Source organism: Notechis scutatus, chromosome 1, assembly GCF_049901735.1.
Source record: "Notechis scutatus isolate UNSWTSFEM ecotype Mainland chromosome 1, rNotScu1.2, whole genome shotgun sequence".
NCBI classification, from domain to species: Eukaryota; Metazoa; Chordata; class Lepidosauria; order Squamata; family Elapidae; genus Notechis; species Notechis scutatus.
Window position 1 is genome coordinate 317,137,716 of NC_142009.1, and position 16,320 is coordinate 317,154,035.

At 41.3% G+C, this 16,320-nt stretch overlaps 1 protein-coding gene across 2 annotated transcripts; it reads right to left on the reverse strand.

Moving 5' to 3' along the window:
* Window positions 1–1,392: 1,392 nt before the first annotated feature.
* MAPK1IP1L (mitogen-activated protein kinase 1 interacting protein 1 like) lies at window positions 1,393–14,724 on the reverse strand. 2 transcript variants are annotated; one of them, XM_026670235.2, is made up of 4 exons: window positions 14,546–14,724; window positions 6,933–6,961; window positions 5,344–6,042; window positions 1,393–3,547 (listed from the first exon to the last, which is right to left on the reverse strand). In XM_026670235.2, the coding sequence occupies exons 2-4, from the start codon at window positions 6,954–6,956 to the stop codon at window positions 3,536–3,538; spliced, it is 735 nt and encodes a 244-aa protein (XP_026526020.1). In that variant the 5' UTR covers window positions 6,957–6,961; window positions 14,546–14,724; the 3' UTR covers window positions 1,393–3,535. The 2 variants fall into 2 exon arrangements, with proteins under 2 accessions (XP_026526020.1, XP_087808554.1); XM_087952428.1 differs by lacking the exon at window positions 14,546–14,724 and adding an exon at window positions 12,574–12,597.
* Between the last annotated feature and the right edge of the window lie 1,596 nt (window positions 14,725–16,320).

The following is a 16,320-nucleotide window of genomic DNA, read 5'->3' on the forward strand; positions in this document are numbered from 1 at the left end:
TGCCCGTTTTAAAAATCTGGTTGTATCTTGTCCTTTCTTCCTCTGTGTGTGTGTGTGTGTGTATCTTGTCCTTTCTTCCTCTGTGTGTGTGTGTGTGTATTTGTTTGTTTTCTTAAGTTTTCGCGGGTACTTACATGTATGGCATTCAGCTTTGTTCGGGTATTTTCCCACGTCGTCATTGTAGTTCATCTGTGATGAACACCATACAGAAGCCTGATGATGGCAGATGAGATTCTGCCGAAACGTTGCTACAACTTTAAAAGCACAACTACAATGACGTGGGAAAATACCCCAACGTTTCGATGAAGTCTCATTCATCATCTTCAGGCTTGTGTCTTCGGCTTTGTGCTTCTCAGAGGAGAAGAGAAATCTCTGAGAAGCACAAAGCTGAAGACACAAGCCTGAAGATGATGAATGAGACTTCATCGAAACGTCGCCTAGATACTTCCAATTTTACGCGGGAGAAAACCCGAATAACCAAAGATCCATATATTTTTTCCTCCTCTTCTTGGACAATAAACCAAAGGATTTCCAGCCAGTGTAGAAAGGCAAATAATGTGCACAGGATGGTGTCATCACACTATGCAACTTACAGGCTAGCCTCAAATGTCTTGATACAAGGACAGAACTGTGTCAGTTGCAATCATTATTTTACTGCCTCTGCAGTTTCTTATAGTCATCTTTGCCTCCAGCATCTACGTGATGCATTAAAGGTAAATTAAAGGCTGACAGAATCTTTTGTAGGCAGAAATAGTGTTCTGTATGAATATTTCTGTGGAAAGGGGGCCAAGGCATTGAATGTGGAATTATGCCACAAGAAAAATCAAGCAAACGGCTAATAGGCTTGCAAAAGTTCCAGCGACAAAGGACGGTGCAAATGCTGCTGCAGGCCTATCAATGGAATCTTTTCTGCCTTCCCAACCCTTAATGCAGCAGAATCTGAATGATATGCACAGGTAACATTTAGAGTTTTGTTAACTATATAAAATGCTGTGTTAGTTTTCTTATGCTACAATCCCTTATTTGGAACAATGGCTGACCATCTTTCTCAGGTGCAGGGCCCAGAATCTCAGCCAATCCCATCAGCAGATATAACATGGAGGAAGCCCTGCCAGAATGCTTGTACTTCTAGTTTAAGCAGGGTCCCAGTCTGACACAGAGCTCCAACCCTACAACCGCTTACATAAAAGTCACTGAAGGTAATAGGACTTCTTTTTGAGTAGATTTGTACTAATAGCTAGAAACACAAAATTGTGTTTTTATCATAATTCAGCTTTAGGATGAGGAGAAATCAATATGTATTAGGGCAAATCTATTCTGTGAGCTTGATTTTAGCAAAGGTTTAGCAAAAAAAAAGTATTCTGTCATCTTAGAAAAACTTTGCAAAATGTCTTTCAGCATTCTTCAAGAGTTCGTAAAATTTAATATTTCTATAGAATAGGCAGAACACAGAATAATACTAACCTGTTCTATATTTTGATCCACATTTCTTATTTCATATAATTGCATTCACTTCAAGAGTGTTCTGGCAAGTATCACAAACTTGTATACGTATATTGTCAGCCATTAGTCTCCCTCACTGTAAGCCAACATAGGAAATATCTAAATTTTTCAAATCTGAACTGGAATTCCGACAAAGCTTCTTAGTATCTTTCTACAATCGAAACTTGTCAATACTTCACTTTAATATTTAATGGATTCCTTTTTAAAGCCAGTCATGCAGTCCAAACCTGGAATATATGGAGCAAGATGTCATCAGAGACAGATAGGTTTACCAACAGTGTACTCAAAATGAGAAAGTGGGATGCCTCTACAATGAAGAAAAACATACCTCTCCTCAAATAACTGCTTTAAATAATACAAAGTTAATGGGATGTCACTTCAGAGTTCATTAGCACTGGTGCTCTCAATGCTACTTGAAAATAACTAATTTAGCTTACTTCTGAAACTTGCCAAGCTGCAGTTCTCACCATTAACCTAAATTATCTGATATTTCCAAAGATCACTGGAATTCTAAAGCCATTGCCCATACAAATTTCTGTGGTTTAAAGTTAATGGGAAGATGCAATATCCTTCAAGAGAAGCTGGCTGTTGAGGAAAAACAGGAAGATGACCAATGTGGGTGGGGGATGGGAAATGCTTATAAAACTAGGACAAGAAGGGATGGGGAAGAAAATGAAGAGCCTTTTCAAATTCATTTGATGTGAGGAAATAAAATATTTCCACAAACACTACAGGACACATGCCCAAGTCTTATCCATTCTTACTAAATTAAAGCTAGTTCATTATTCCTTAGAATATGAAATCCCTAAAAATCTCTCCTGCAAAGTTATTTCCTAAAGATTGAAAATAGCCAATTTATGATAAATGCTAGATATCAGTGTTAAGCAAATTTCTGGAGACCACAGAAGAAAGTTGTCAAAACATGGACTTATCAGTAAGACAGCGATGCAATGTTGTATTCTTTGTGAACCGTGATGAATGAATCCAGCATATTTCCTCCATGGGAAATTCCACAAGGGACTGGCTTTTTGGTGTTCATCCCAAAACTGAAGTGAGAAAACTGTATATCTAGATTGTTGCATCTACTGACAATATTCATCAAGTACATTTTAACTAATTAAATTGCAATAATCTAATCATGAGCATTAAGACACATCCTCAAGTAGAGAAACTTTCCTGTTTAGTTTGTTATCCCGAAACCAGACGTTCACATGAAAGTAAAGTTTCCAAATTAATTTTCAAAGACACTGGAGCTGCCAGAGAAGAGGTTATACTGATTATATTCCCACTCCTTCTTGCAAGAACTTTTAAAAAGAAAGTTTGCTTTGCAGAAGTGAAGCATAGAAAACTCTTCAAACGGTTTTGAGGCTTGCTCAAGCCAAAACCAAATTGTTTTAGCTTCAGACTTAAAAGCAGATTATTTTTAGATGGCTCACAACAAATATGATGGCTAATAGAGCTGGAAAACTCATGTCAGAAATATCTATTTGAACTACCTGAACATCTAAACCAAACTGATGCTCCCCAAGGTTGTTTGTTGTATGAACTAAGCATCAGATATCAGATGTTCATCTCTACAAAGGTTTCTCAAATGGAACAAATCAAGTCTGATACCGAGAACTGCTTTAAATTAATGTTCTTTGCTTCTCTTTGATGAAGGGTGCCTAGCTCATTTCTTCAGAAGCTTCTCCGGGTAACTGAAATTATTTAAATTAAGATGTGGTCAGTCAATCAGGCCAATCCTCTAAATCAGCAATTAAGAAATAGTTGTAGTATTGATCCAGGGTTAGTCCTTACTCATTAGGCTAATGTCACGTGATAAAATCTTGACTAGAGTAAGGATTAGAGAGCTGGGGCAGTCAACTTGTTTATCCTAATCCATCTCACACAAAATAAGCGTTGGAGGAGTGCTCCCTCACACCACAAATGGGCTGGCAGAACACAGGTAGGCTCTTCAAGACTCCAAAAGATTACTAAAAACTTTTCTGTGTAAATAGGTAGGGAGGCAGTACCTCATCAGCCTGCCACAAGTTCAACGGTAGGGCTAGAAAAAAAAAGATAAACATGAAAACAATCAGTTTCTGTTGTTCCAAGATCAAATATTTTTAGTTAAAAAAAAAATGAAATAGAAAAGTTAGAATTTGTCAGATATGTATTGCCATTTTGTATGAACCACCTGCAGCTTCCTAAAACCACTTGCATAGGGTCAAAACAAATAACATCAAATTCTGACAAGGGGGAATAGCAATGATGGGCCCAGAAACATTCTATGCTTGCGACAGAATAAAGGTAAAAGATCCAGTCTCCCCGGATTTTACTCTGCTACTTGTTGACTATAGGGGGCAGTGCTCATCTCTGTTTCAAGGCCACTGAGCCAGTGCTATCCAAAGACATTTCTATGGTCGTGTGGCTAGCACAGAGCAGTTACCGTCTCACCGAAGTGGTACCTATTTATCTACTTGCATTTGCATGCTTTCGAACTGCTTTCGAGCTGGGGAGACGATAGCTTACCCGTCACATGGTGCTTGGGTCTCGAACCTGGGCTGTCGGCTTTCCAGCTGACAAGCCTAGCATCTTAACCACTGAACCACTATGCCACTCCCTTGTGACAGAATGACTTGTGGAAAACGGGTACAGGTATTCCTCGACCATTTGTTTAGTGACCGTTCGCAGACACAACGGTAATGAAAAAAGTATGACTGTTTTTCACACTTATGATCACTGCGTCTCCATGGTCACCTGATCAACACTGGTAACTGGCATGTATTTATGATGTTTGCAGTGTCCCAGGGTCATGTGATCACCTTTTGTAACCTTCTGAAAAGTAAAGTCAACGGGGAAGCCAGATTCACTTAACAATTGTGATACTATCTTAAGAATTGCAGTGATTCACTTAACAGCTGTGTTGCTTAGCAATGGAAATCTTGGTTGTAGCAATTGTAGTGGTTGTAGGTCAAGAACTACCTATACTAAGCCAATAAAATGACATGCTTTTAAATAGCATCTGTTGGCCAGAGAATCCCACTATCTCATACAGTGGCATTCTCTTTGTCCTAGCCAGACAACACACTATGTGAAGAGACTTGTATGAAAATCCCAACCTTCTTACCAACAAGAGCCATGCCTGATCTTTCCCTTTTTTTCCTAAAACAGATATTTTACATACAAACACTAAGGGTTACAAGTAAACTGCACAAAGAATTCGTGTTTGCAATTTTACCTGGACAGTGGGTAGAACTATCAACATCAATGCCAAAAGTATCTTACATGACATTTTATTAAAAGGGGTTATTGCTTCACTACACTTATATACTAGGAAAGGCTTGAGTAAGTTAATGTTGGTAGAGATGCAATGAGATTAATAATTTATTTTAAACATATGTTTATACAGTGCCTTATAATTATTCCTTTTCCAAGGGGATGAAGGTAATATCCTCTCAATTTAAGAGCTTGCTAAATCTGATGGTAGGACCAATTCTTTTACATTTGTGTCAAACCCAGTCATTTTAGCTATTATGCTTTCAAAATGTTTTCTGGGAACTCTATGAAAATTTCTAAACAGCAGGGGAAGCCATTTTATTCACAGATATTAGTCTTTCCCTGGAAACACCCAGTTTCAAGATATGGTATAAGGCAATTATGAAGTTTAATTTGCCATATAAATACTGTGCACCCTAGATACATTTTGCAATCAACCAAGGCTCCTTAGACAAATTCACAGAAACACTTGGAAGCCACAGCAATAAACAGGAACTACATCAAATGGGCATGAATCTGATTACTAGACTCCTTTGCCTCTGAAGTTTTAGCTGCACCATAACTGAGGAAACTATTACTTACATGAGGGCCACCAGGTATGGATGGTGCTCCAGCAGGCGCAGGTGGCACTTGGTAAGGATTAGGTGGCGTTGGGTACATCCCTGGAGCTGGATAGGATCCTGTTGGTGGAGGATAGGGGCCAGGAGGCGAAGGTCCCCATGGTCCTGGGGGGACAGCACCCCAAGGCACTGTAGGAGCAGCCCCTGGAGTCTGAGTGGGAGTGGAATATGGCCCTGGAGGTGGATATGGCACACTAGGTGCAGGATACTGTCCCCCAACTGAGGCTCCCCAACCTCCAGTGGGCATGGATCCCCATGCTCCAACAGCCGCAGGGGGAGCACCTGGTTCAGTGGGACCCCCGTATGGCCTTGGAATCTCTGGGAAGGGCATGTTTGGTGGTGGATATTGCCCTGGTGGGGCAGGACCAGGGGGTGGATATGGAGCACCTGGAGGACAAGTAGAACCAGGAGGAGGAAAAGGAACTGGTGCCCCAGGGGGGAGGGAAGGATACATTCCTGTTGGTGGCGGTCCAAAAGGCACGTTGGAAGTCGATGAGCTAGGAGGCAAACCGGATGGAGCTGCGGGAGGAGCACTTGGGGCGTTATTCCAGGGACTAGAGGTTGGCCAGGCTTGTGGAGGCTGACTGGGCTGTTGAGGTGGCTTCGTATTGCCCACAGAGGAACTCTTGGCAGGAGAACTCTCTGGTAGAGCATCAGCCAGCTGGGAAAACAAAATATTGGCGGGATCTTGTGATTAATGCCTGACCAATAACTTCTCACTCATCTACTGTTTAAACCGGAGACAATGAAAGAGGAACTGTGTGTGTGTGTGTGTGTGTGTGTATGTGTGTGTGAACAGGCCTGTGGAATATGCCATGCTGGGCGCCTGATGCTGAGACCATCTCAATAAGAAACAGCTGCATAGGCTAATTCAGTGGCAGCAATGGTTGAAGGCAGGGATGGAAGGCCATGAGTAGCTCAGAGGTGAGCCAGAAAGGCAAGTTGGTGGGATACTGTATACCAGGGGTGTCCAACCTTGGCAACTTTAAGACTTGTGGACTTCAACTCCCAGAATTCCTCAGCCAGCAAAGCTGGCTGAGGAATTCTGGGAGTTGAAGTCCACAATTCTTAAAGTTGCCAAGGTTGGACACCCCTGCTGTATACTGTGCTGGAACATCAGTAGCATCTACTGAGGGAGATGGGTGGTTCAGAAATAGGAAACATAAATACATAAATCTATGGAGAGGGGACGGGGAGGAGACAGAGAAGGATAGATGATGGAAGGGATGTGTGTGTATTGTTGGGAGAATGGATCTTTTGATTACCTGGACGAGAAGTCATTAACCAAGGACTACCTGTATTTCAAATTTTCTTTGGAAAGAACAGCTACAGCTTCAGCAGAACTTCCAAAACGTGATGATTTGTTTCAAATTGGAAACAAACTTATTTAGTGCTTATAAAAACCTCACTTTATGAAAACTCATAAAAACTTACTTTTCACTTAAATTTAACATACTATAGTGAGATTTTCTCTATAAAAAGCAACAATTCTTTTCATTACTTGTTACAAACTGTTTACACTTGACGAGGCTGAGAGAATGGACCACTCACCGAAAATTCATCCGCAGCTAACATTTTTCCTGAAAAAGAAAAACAACGATTAGCTTAATAAATTGCTGGCTGCATTTGTGATCTTCCCAGATGGCTTCGGCAAAGTTAATGGGGAAGCTAGATTCAATTAATGACCCTTGCAAAAACTGTCACAAAAACAGGCACGCTCATTTAATGGCTGCGTGACTTAGCGGCGAAGATTCCAGTTCCAAATGTGGGTACTAAGTTGAGGACTACCTATCATTTAGCCACACAAGCCATATGCCAAATATCAAGGTTAGCCAGTAATGCTAAAATCTGCTTCTGTCATTTTTCGCATGAGAGGAATTCCTCCCTCCCCACTTCCATATTTACTTAGGAGTTCTACTGAATCTGGCTTTGGCTTCCTGTGCTGAAAGAGGAAACCAAGAGCCTCAGCCGTATCATTCTAAAAGAACACATGCTGGTAAAAAATTACTTTGCCTCTCAGTTATGGAAAAGCTAAAAATAGAACAATTTTCAGCAGCAGTAACTGCTACTCTACTAGTCATCATTGTTGGCACCACACCTAGGCTAGGAATGGGGAAAGATAAATATAACCAGACAGCTCTTGCTTGCTGCGTATTAAACCTAGGTTAGACTTAGCTGTGACCAAAAGTGGCACAAAGCTTATTGCTCATCTCACCCTCAGGAAGCAGCTTAGAAACAGGCAATACTACACCCACTGAGAGAAGACAGCAACACTGAAAGTCAAGTAATGGATCAAGAGCTATATGGAGAGCCATCACACTATACTACCTGCATGATTCCTTTCAATACTATACTATTTTATGGCAGAACATAAAAGGAGTCTGAAGAAACAGCATGAATTAGGCAAGCATATACAAATATGTGAAGCCAGTATAATGACCATGAACTGAATTATCACAGTTGATGAAACCAATTATCTCTTTAAAATATCTGTTTCAATATCAATACTATTTTATTTTATATATTTATTTCAGAAAATTTATATTGCCACCTATTCGCACATGGTGACTCAAGACGGCTTACATGAATATAAAAACATTTTACTTATTTATTTAATGCATTTATAAGCCCACCCAACTCAAACTGGGATTCTAGATTCTAGTTAGTGTAAACAAAAGTATACAGTAACGACAAAAATACATTTAAAAAAAGAGCAACCTACTACATAAAACGTAGCATGCAAAATGGCAGCCAAACGTGATAATGAAATAACCAGAAGAGATTCCATTAAACACCATCCAGCTGGCACTTGGATGGTGTTTATTGGAATATATTTTGGTTATTTCATTATCAAAAAGCAGCTTTTTAATGGTTTTCCTAAAGGCAAGTAGTTGATATATCAGAGGTAGCTTGTTCCAGAATACAGGGACAGCCATTGAAAACACGTTTCCTAACTTCCGTAAGACAATATAATATTTAAATGTGGGAACCTGGGATATGCCTGCCCCATGGGAATCTGTGGGATAGGCAGGTGTTCTTAGAATAAAATAATCCCACAAGTAGCTCAGTTTTATTAAACATATTAAACACCTAAACCCAATATTTAACACACTATACAATTAATGTCCTATAAATACCTTATTTTAATAATTTATATTAAAATTGGCAGACATAGAGATAACACACAAACAGAAATCAAGGAAAATATAAAAGAAAAAAATACAGAGAGAAAAAAAATTAAAAAAGAAAAAAAAATCCCACAGGAAGATTTCTTACCTTTTAGATTAAAAATCTTCATATATGTTTAATGGGATTTTAAATAACCCACAGGAACGATTCTTATAATTAATGTTAGAATCTTATTTCCAATCCATGTGGCCCTTAGTCTGTTTATAATTTTCCAAAAATCACTCTTTAATCACCCTTTTGCTGTTTATTTCAAAGTAAAAAGAAAGCTAAGTCCTTAAATGCATATGAAACTTTTTTAGCGGAGAACAGAAGGAGAATCACCCATTATAATGAAATGGGTTGTTCTGAAGGTTCTTAATATTAAAAAAAAAAAAAATAGTTAACAAGTGATTTCCAGAAAAGTGGTTAAACACAATGTCCATTTGAAGGCTCCAAACCACGGCTTAGGCAAAGCTGACTTTCCCTTAGTTTCCACAGCAATAAAACCTGTCAGAAGCTGTTTTATAGTATCTTCACAGGGTGGTTCTGTATGGAGTACTTGTGGGTAATCCCAGGACCCCATCTTTATCCAGAGAGGAATTTCAAGATGCCAATCTGGTTGCTGGCGATTATTGGCTCCACTAATAGCAAAGCTGTCTTCAGTCCTCCATTTTTTTCCTCTGGAAGTTCAATGTCCTATAGATCCCTTAAAGGTTACTATTATAATAAAAGAATGATTTTGCTCTGCTCACAGTGTCACCATAACAATCACAAAAAACTCTGGTGTAATCAGAACTTCTAGCACAGAGGTCCCCAACCCCCAGCCCACTACTAGGGGCTTGTTTGAAACCAGGCCACACTAGCAATGGACAAGTGTGCGTGGTGAAGTTGTGCTCACACAAGTGTAACTTTGTGTGTGAGTTTAAGTGCCCCCTGTCTCCATTCGTACTAGTGGAGGACATGTGCACCTGCCACTCTCATACACTTACTCTGTGCCAGGCCAAGGTGGAAAGATGGAGAACCGCTATTCTAGAACATATTTTTATTTTCCCAATGACTGACAAAAGACAACTAAGAAAACTATTTCTAAATCTTATACTATTCTTCTCATTAGCTAACTGATTAGCTGATAAAATCCCATGTAATTCAAAGAGCACACAGTTAAGCAGGATCAACTGCCCTATGGCTTATATTCTTAAAGTGTAGACAGCATCATTTTGCTTAAGGAGATGGATACTAAAATATAGAAAAATATTAGCAGGAAAGCTGAAAGATGCAAGGAATAAGAAATCAGCAGAAACAAAATTGGTATAATAAAACAAAACCAAACAATGAATTTTAAAAGAGACAAGTTCAGAATTGTTTACTTTAAAAATCAAATGCATGGATGTGAAATGGGGAAATGTCTTACTAACAATATTAGCAAAAGAAAATATTGGAATAGAAACTGGTTGCAAGCACAATTTTAGGTTGAAACAAGTATCATTTCTTGCAAAAAGCAAACTTTCATTTTATTTTGTTTTAGTCAGATCCAATCTCCAATAATTGTATTCAGAAGGAAAGAAACTGGAATAGATGCCAGGACAAAAGGCATGATCATATACCGTATTTTTCACACTACAAGACATACTTTCCCTTCTGCCCAAAAAGTGGGTGGAAATGTCTGTGTTTTATAGAGCGAATATTGCGGCAGGGGAAGTGGTGATAGCCAGCAGCAATCTGCACTGGCAGCGAACAGCGGTGATCGGTGGCAATCCCCACCGCCTAGAACAGCTGATCGGCAGTATTCCAGGAGGCCAAACCACCCGCCAGTCAACTGCTCGGCATCAAAGGCTCCAGCGTTCCCCGGTGGTGGTGGCGGCAGCTCAGCTCAGTTCACTGGTGGTGGGTGCAACAGAGCGGAGGCCTGAGGAGCCACATGCTGGGGCTGCGATAACGTGCTGAAGGCTGTTTGCTGCAAGGACACAAGCCAGATGCATACCGGATGGATACTGGGAGGCAGAGGCAGATTTTTTTGTGTTTTCCTCCTCAAAAGCTAGGTGCGTCTTATGTTCCAGAGCGTCTTGTAGTGCAAAAAATACAGTACCCAGAAACCAGTGGTGGGATTCAGTTGGTTCACAGCAGTTCAGGCAAATTGGTTGTTAAATTACCTCCCCCCACCCTCGCTATCAAAGTATATCCTGGGCACTGCGCTGTGCTGCAATGGAGAAACGGGCAACGGAGCAGCCGGCATGAGGGAAGGAGAGGAGCAGGGAGAAGGAAGAGGTAAAGTGGCCTTCTCCTTCCCTCATGCCCGTTTCTCCATTGCAGCACAGCACAGTGCCCAGGATCCACTTTGATAGCAGGGGCGGGGGAGGGTAATTTAACAACTGGTTGACCCAGGGTCAGTTGGCCGTCATGGGAGTGTTGTCCTGCATGTGCGACGGAACTGGAGGATAGAGATGGGCCATGCCTCCCATAACAGCCAATCTGACCCTGGGTGAACAGATTGTTAAATTATTTGAATCCCACCATTGCCAGAAACCATGTGTTTAATGAAAGGATCACTTCCTGATATCTTCCCTTTTAGTTTTCCTTTATCAGAAGAGGCTGAAAGAACTTTTCTGACAGTGAGAACAACCAACCAATGGAACAGCTTGTCTTCGGAAGTTGTGAGAGCATCTTTCAAGAAGCTTTCAAAGAGAGATTGGACTGCCATCTGTCAAAAATGGTGTAGGGTCTCCTGCTTGGGCGAGGGGGTTGGACTAGATGACCTACAAGGTCCCTTCTAACTCTGTTAATCTAATCTAAAAAACTGGGTATATGCTTAGAATTTAAAACAAATGGCTTAGGGGAGATATTATAGCACTTTTCAAGCGCTTGAGTATCACACAAAAGAACAATATTTCTGTGAAAGTCACAAAATAAATGTTTTTAGTTATAGAAAGACAGTTTCTGGTATCTCCAATAATAAGAACAGTTCAATAATTATAGAAGAGTATGAAGATAACCCTGAAGAAGAAACGCAAGAGAAGTTATGTGAACAGCACTCAGCCATGAAAAAGAGAAGGGGATGAGAAACAAATTCTGTGAAGCTTTCAAGATTCCAATACACATAATCCTCACCTAATAATAATTGCAATCAGAATTTAAGCAATGCAGATATAAAGCACATTGTGTGACTGCATCACTTGGCAACAGCAGTTCCTCATTACTGATGTTAAACAAATCACTGCAAGTTGTTAAAAAAGCTCATGTGACCATGACATTTAGGAGGGAGACTGGCCGAGGGGAGAAGGAGACAAATGGGGAATTAGTCTAGAATCTTTATGGGCAAAAGAGGGTGAAATTTGAGCTCTCTTGAATGCCATTAAATCTTATGTAGTCTGACCCAGGTACAAACCATTAGTCTGAAGATTCCTGTATATAGCTTGAGCAATAGAAGTTAATTCTTCAACTGTGGGCCTGCTGTTCCTGCCAGACACTTATGACTTCCTGCTGGCTTCCCCATTGACTTTGCTTGTGGGCAGTGAAGGTTGCAAATCACAATCTGTGAGATATTGCAACAGTTGGAAATATGAGCTGGTTGCCAAGCACCCCAATTGCAATTATATGACTGTGGGGGCATTGCAATGGCAGGAACTTCAAGAATGAGTTGTAAGTACCACTTGTTTATATCTCCATTATAAGTTTGAACAATTGTGAACGAGTGGTCAAGTAACTGAGGACCATGTGTAATATATCCTACAATAAAGTTCCAGCAGTTCTTGGCAAGCAGTTTTAGGCTGTTTCAACTTAAGTATAATTGCTTTATGTGAAAGGAACCAAAGATGCTGGTGATAATTTCAAAATCACTGGAGGCTAATAGTCTAGTTTATTTGACTCTGGGAATGATTAAAAAGATTCCAAAGAAATTGAAACAGGTTCAGGCAGAGAATAATGATTATTAAAGGAGTAGAACTAAACCCTGTAAAAAGAGGTGGAAGAAGCTGGTATACCATCTTTAGTTTTGCAAAAAGACAATTGAGGAGGATGGCACTCTTACATTCCTGGCAGGATTTCACTGAGAAAGTCAAGATTTGTTCACTTTCATTCCAAACTAAAGAATAGAGAAAAGTGGATTTAAGTCACAGAACAGTGATTCCAATTGAACGTCAGACCAAAAAAAATCCCCTTTTCTAATAGTAAGAATAACTCAATAAAGTTGCCCAGAAGAGTGAAGGTCTCTCAAGTGGGCAGATCTGATGGTCTCTTCCAACTCTGATTCTAAAATACACTCCTTCTCCAAAGAAGCTCAAACATATAATGTAGAGATACCAGGGGGTTCAGTCTCTTGAAAATGTGTATATGTCCCGTTTTCTCAGCCTACTTAGAACTTATAAAAGAAACCTGCTCTTTTAAAAACACAACAGAAGAATGTGACAAAGAATTGCTCTCTGAACGTCACCAGAGAGCTGTTAAAGCTTGGTTTTAAAATATCCAGAAAATTACAAGATATAGGAGAGATATAGAATAATCTCTGCTATTTAGCAGCCATCTGGAATTTTGTGGTCCAAATATATTTATATAGCCCCATAATTCAGAGCTAAAATCCACCTTTCTTACTAAAATACCTAATTTGAACATAGTTTAGTAAATCACTTTCAACTGCAGCCAGAACTTTAAAAGATACTTTTGCTAACAGGAAGACCATATTTGCACAATACTCTATCCCAGTTAAGAGAACCATAATTTACTGAATTTGCCCAATACCCTGGATTTGTACAATACACTGCATTACAAAGAATATTGTACATGGTGTGAACCCAGTCAAATAATCCTTATTTTATGGAGCATTAAATTACACTTGGCAACATTTTCTCTTCTTGATCCATGCTAACAATGTTCCATTTTCCATCCAAAATATATATTTTTTCCCAATCCGTACTGCTCAGAATGGCAAGATCAAGCAATGTACCTTTGCCTAATACTCAAACTTCAGGAATGTGGTTTTGTGTTCTGCGAGTGGTGGTGTTCCATGATTTTGTCATCTTTGACACATCATCAGGAAATTCCCCGATATAATTTATTTCCTTTACTGAGGACATCATAAATACCCACTATTTAGATGAGCATCTTTTAGAGGGCTCTTTAAGAATCTTGAATGAGATTACTGGGCCTCCAAACAGCGAAAGACTTATATTATCAGCACAAATGGTAAAAGACTTTACATTTTTAAACCCCAGAATCAAAGGAAAGTCGTGTTGCACAGAAGCAGCCACCTCAAAGTGCTTAAAGGCAGCACAAAGGAAGTGTTTGGGTGCCACTTTCATTAATTGAGCCTTCATAGCTTATAACAGGGGTTCCCCAAACCTGGCCCCTTTAAGACTTGTGGACTTCAATTCCCAGAATTCTCCAGCCAGCAAAGCTGGCTGGAGAATTCTGGGAATTGAAGTCCACAAGTCTTAAAGAGGCCAGGTTTGCAGACCTCTGGCTTACAAAGTGCAATATCCCAGTTACCTATGCACCACAGCAGCAACGTATTAAAAAGCGTTAGGATGGGTGCATGAACCAAGTCAACTGCTGCGAAAGCCTAACCATAAAGCTTGAGATAGGTCTATACGAGCCGGTACAACTAACCAGCAAAAACCATCGCCCTCCTCACAGCTTCCTTCCCACGTTACGGGTCAAGCAGCCCGGATTGAAACCGAAAGCTCCTTTTCAAGGTGTGTTTGCTAGCCAGGCGTGGACCAAGAAGCTCTTCGATCCTTGAACTGTGACCAGCCTTTCGGGAGCCGCTGCAACTCACCTGAAGCCGAAGCCCGCGGGAAACCCCCCCACGGGCGCTTCCGCGAGAACCCAGAGGGGAGGGAAGAATCGTCCAACTGTCCGTTTAGAGGAAGCCCCGCCGCACCAGAGGCCAAGAGGGCGAAAAGGAGAGCGAGGCCTCCTCCTCCCTCTTTCCCTCCGCCCCTCGTTGAGCCCAAACCCGAGATAGAAAGAAGGAAAAAGGGCAGCCCAGGCCCGCATCGACTTACCTGGGCCGCGCTGAGGGAGCTTGACGACAGAAGGTGACCACCACGGCGAGAACAGCCGCCGATCCTTGCTTGCTCTCGCTTGTTCCTCTCTCTCTCTCTCTCTCTCTCTCTTTTCTTAACCAAGCGGAAGTGAGCGTTGTTGTCACTTTATCACTGCATCCGCCTTCCCGGAAGACGGGAAAAGGAGGAACCCTGATCACGTGACAAGGTCGCCCGCTAACAGGCTTACGCGATTCTATTGGACGGGTCCGAGAGGTCGCGTGATCTCAACTCTCCATTCCCGAGCCTTGGCTCTTCCCGCGACCGAAATTAGGCCTGCGGTTGGGGGCGTGACGATCCCTTTTCCTTCTCGAGGTGCGCGGCCTTCTTCCTCCTCTTCCTCCTCCTCCTCCTCCTCCTGAAGTGGGTTGTCTTCCCTCCCACCACAGCATCTCCTAGTGGTAGGAGGAGAAAACTACACGTTTGGATTCCTAAAGGTGCTTTTTTTTTTTTTTTTTTCAAGAGGCAGCTGGACTTTCTGGTTTTTCTTTGATGACGTTTCGCTTCTCCTCCAAGAAGCTTCTTCATCTCTGATTCAGTGGTGGGGAATGGAAGGATTTATGTGCCTTGCCGGCAGCTGATCATTTGCATTCTTTTAGCGAGTCCTTAACGCCACCTGGAGGTTTATCTGCGTCCTCAGGGTCACCTGAGTGGTGGGTGTGGACTGCGGAGCCTTCTTGGAACTGTTGAAAGGACTGTGTTGTAGACTGGAGATAGATGATGTCATATCCCTCACCCTCTGTTGAGAGAGGGCTGTTCAATTTTGGCATAGATGGCCTCCTTGACCCCTCTTGCAAACCAGCGGTCCTCTCTGTCCAAAATGTGGACTCTGCTGTCTTCAAAAGAGTGGCCTTCGTCTTTTAAATGCAGATGGACTGCTGAATCTAGTCCTCATGGTTTTATTCTCCTATGTTGTGCTATGCATTTATGAAGTGGTTGTTTAGTTTCCCCAATGTACAGATCTGCACAAGGCTCACTGAATTGTACTGCATATACCACGTTGCTCAGTAAAGCACCTTTGGGACAACCATGACCTGGACCAGAGGTGGAATTCAGCAGGTTCTGACCAGTTCTGGAGAACCGGTAGCGGAAATGTTGAGTAGTTCGGAGAACTTGCAAATACCACCTCTGAATGGAGATTTTACAGTATCCTTCCCTGGCCACGCCCACAGAACCGGTAGTAAAAAAAACTTGAACCCCACCACATACACGTTGGATTAAACTGGATTTGCGTTTTGCACTTTGCTAGCGACAGGAGAAGGAAAGCTTGGTTTCCTCGTCTCAGTGGGACTGAAACTCCAGTTCCCTGGAGAAATCCATTATCAAGAGTCAAAAGGATTGGCACAGGTTGTTGGCACCTCTATGCTGAGAATCACATTTTCGTATTTTGCCCCAGTACAGAATAACAGAGTTGGAAGGGACCTTGGAAGTCTTTTAGTCTAACTTCCTGTTCAGGCAGGGGATCCTATACAATTTCAGACAAATGGTTGTCCAGTCTCTTCTTAAAAACCTTCAGTGATGGAGCACCAACAACTTTTGAAAGCAAAGCTGGTTAATTGTTCTGTCAGGAAATTTCTCCTTAGTTCTGAGTTGGGTCTCTACTTGAGATTCAACCATTATTTCTTGTCTTGCCCTTAGGTGCCTTGGCAAATAAATTGACACCCTCTTCTCTGTAACATCCTCTCACATGCTGGAAGACTGCTATCATATCAACTCTAGTCCTTATATGGTTTGAA

Excerpts from the sequence above, each read along its gene's own strand:
- MAPK1IP1L (XM_026670235.2), bottom strand. The coding sequence starts at position 6,956 with ATGTTAGCTGCGGATGAATTTTCG. Across the intron at positions 6,043-6,932 it reads TAGCTGCGGATGAATTTTCG|CTGGCTGATGCTCTACCAGA; the intron begins GTGAGTGGTCCA and ends TTGTTTTCCCAG.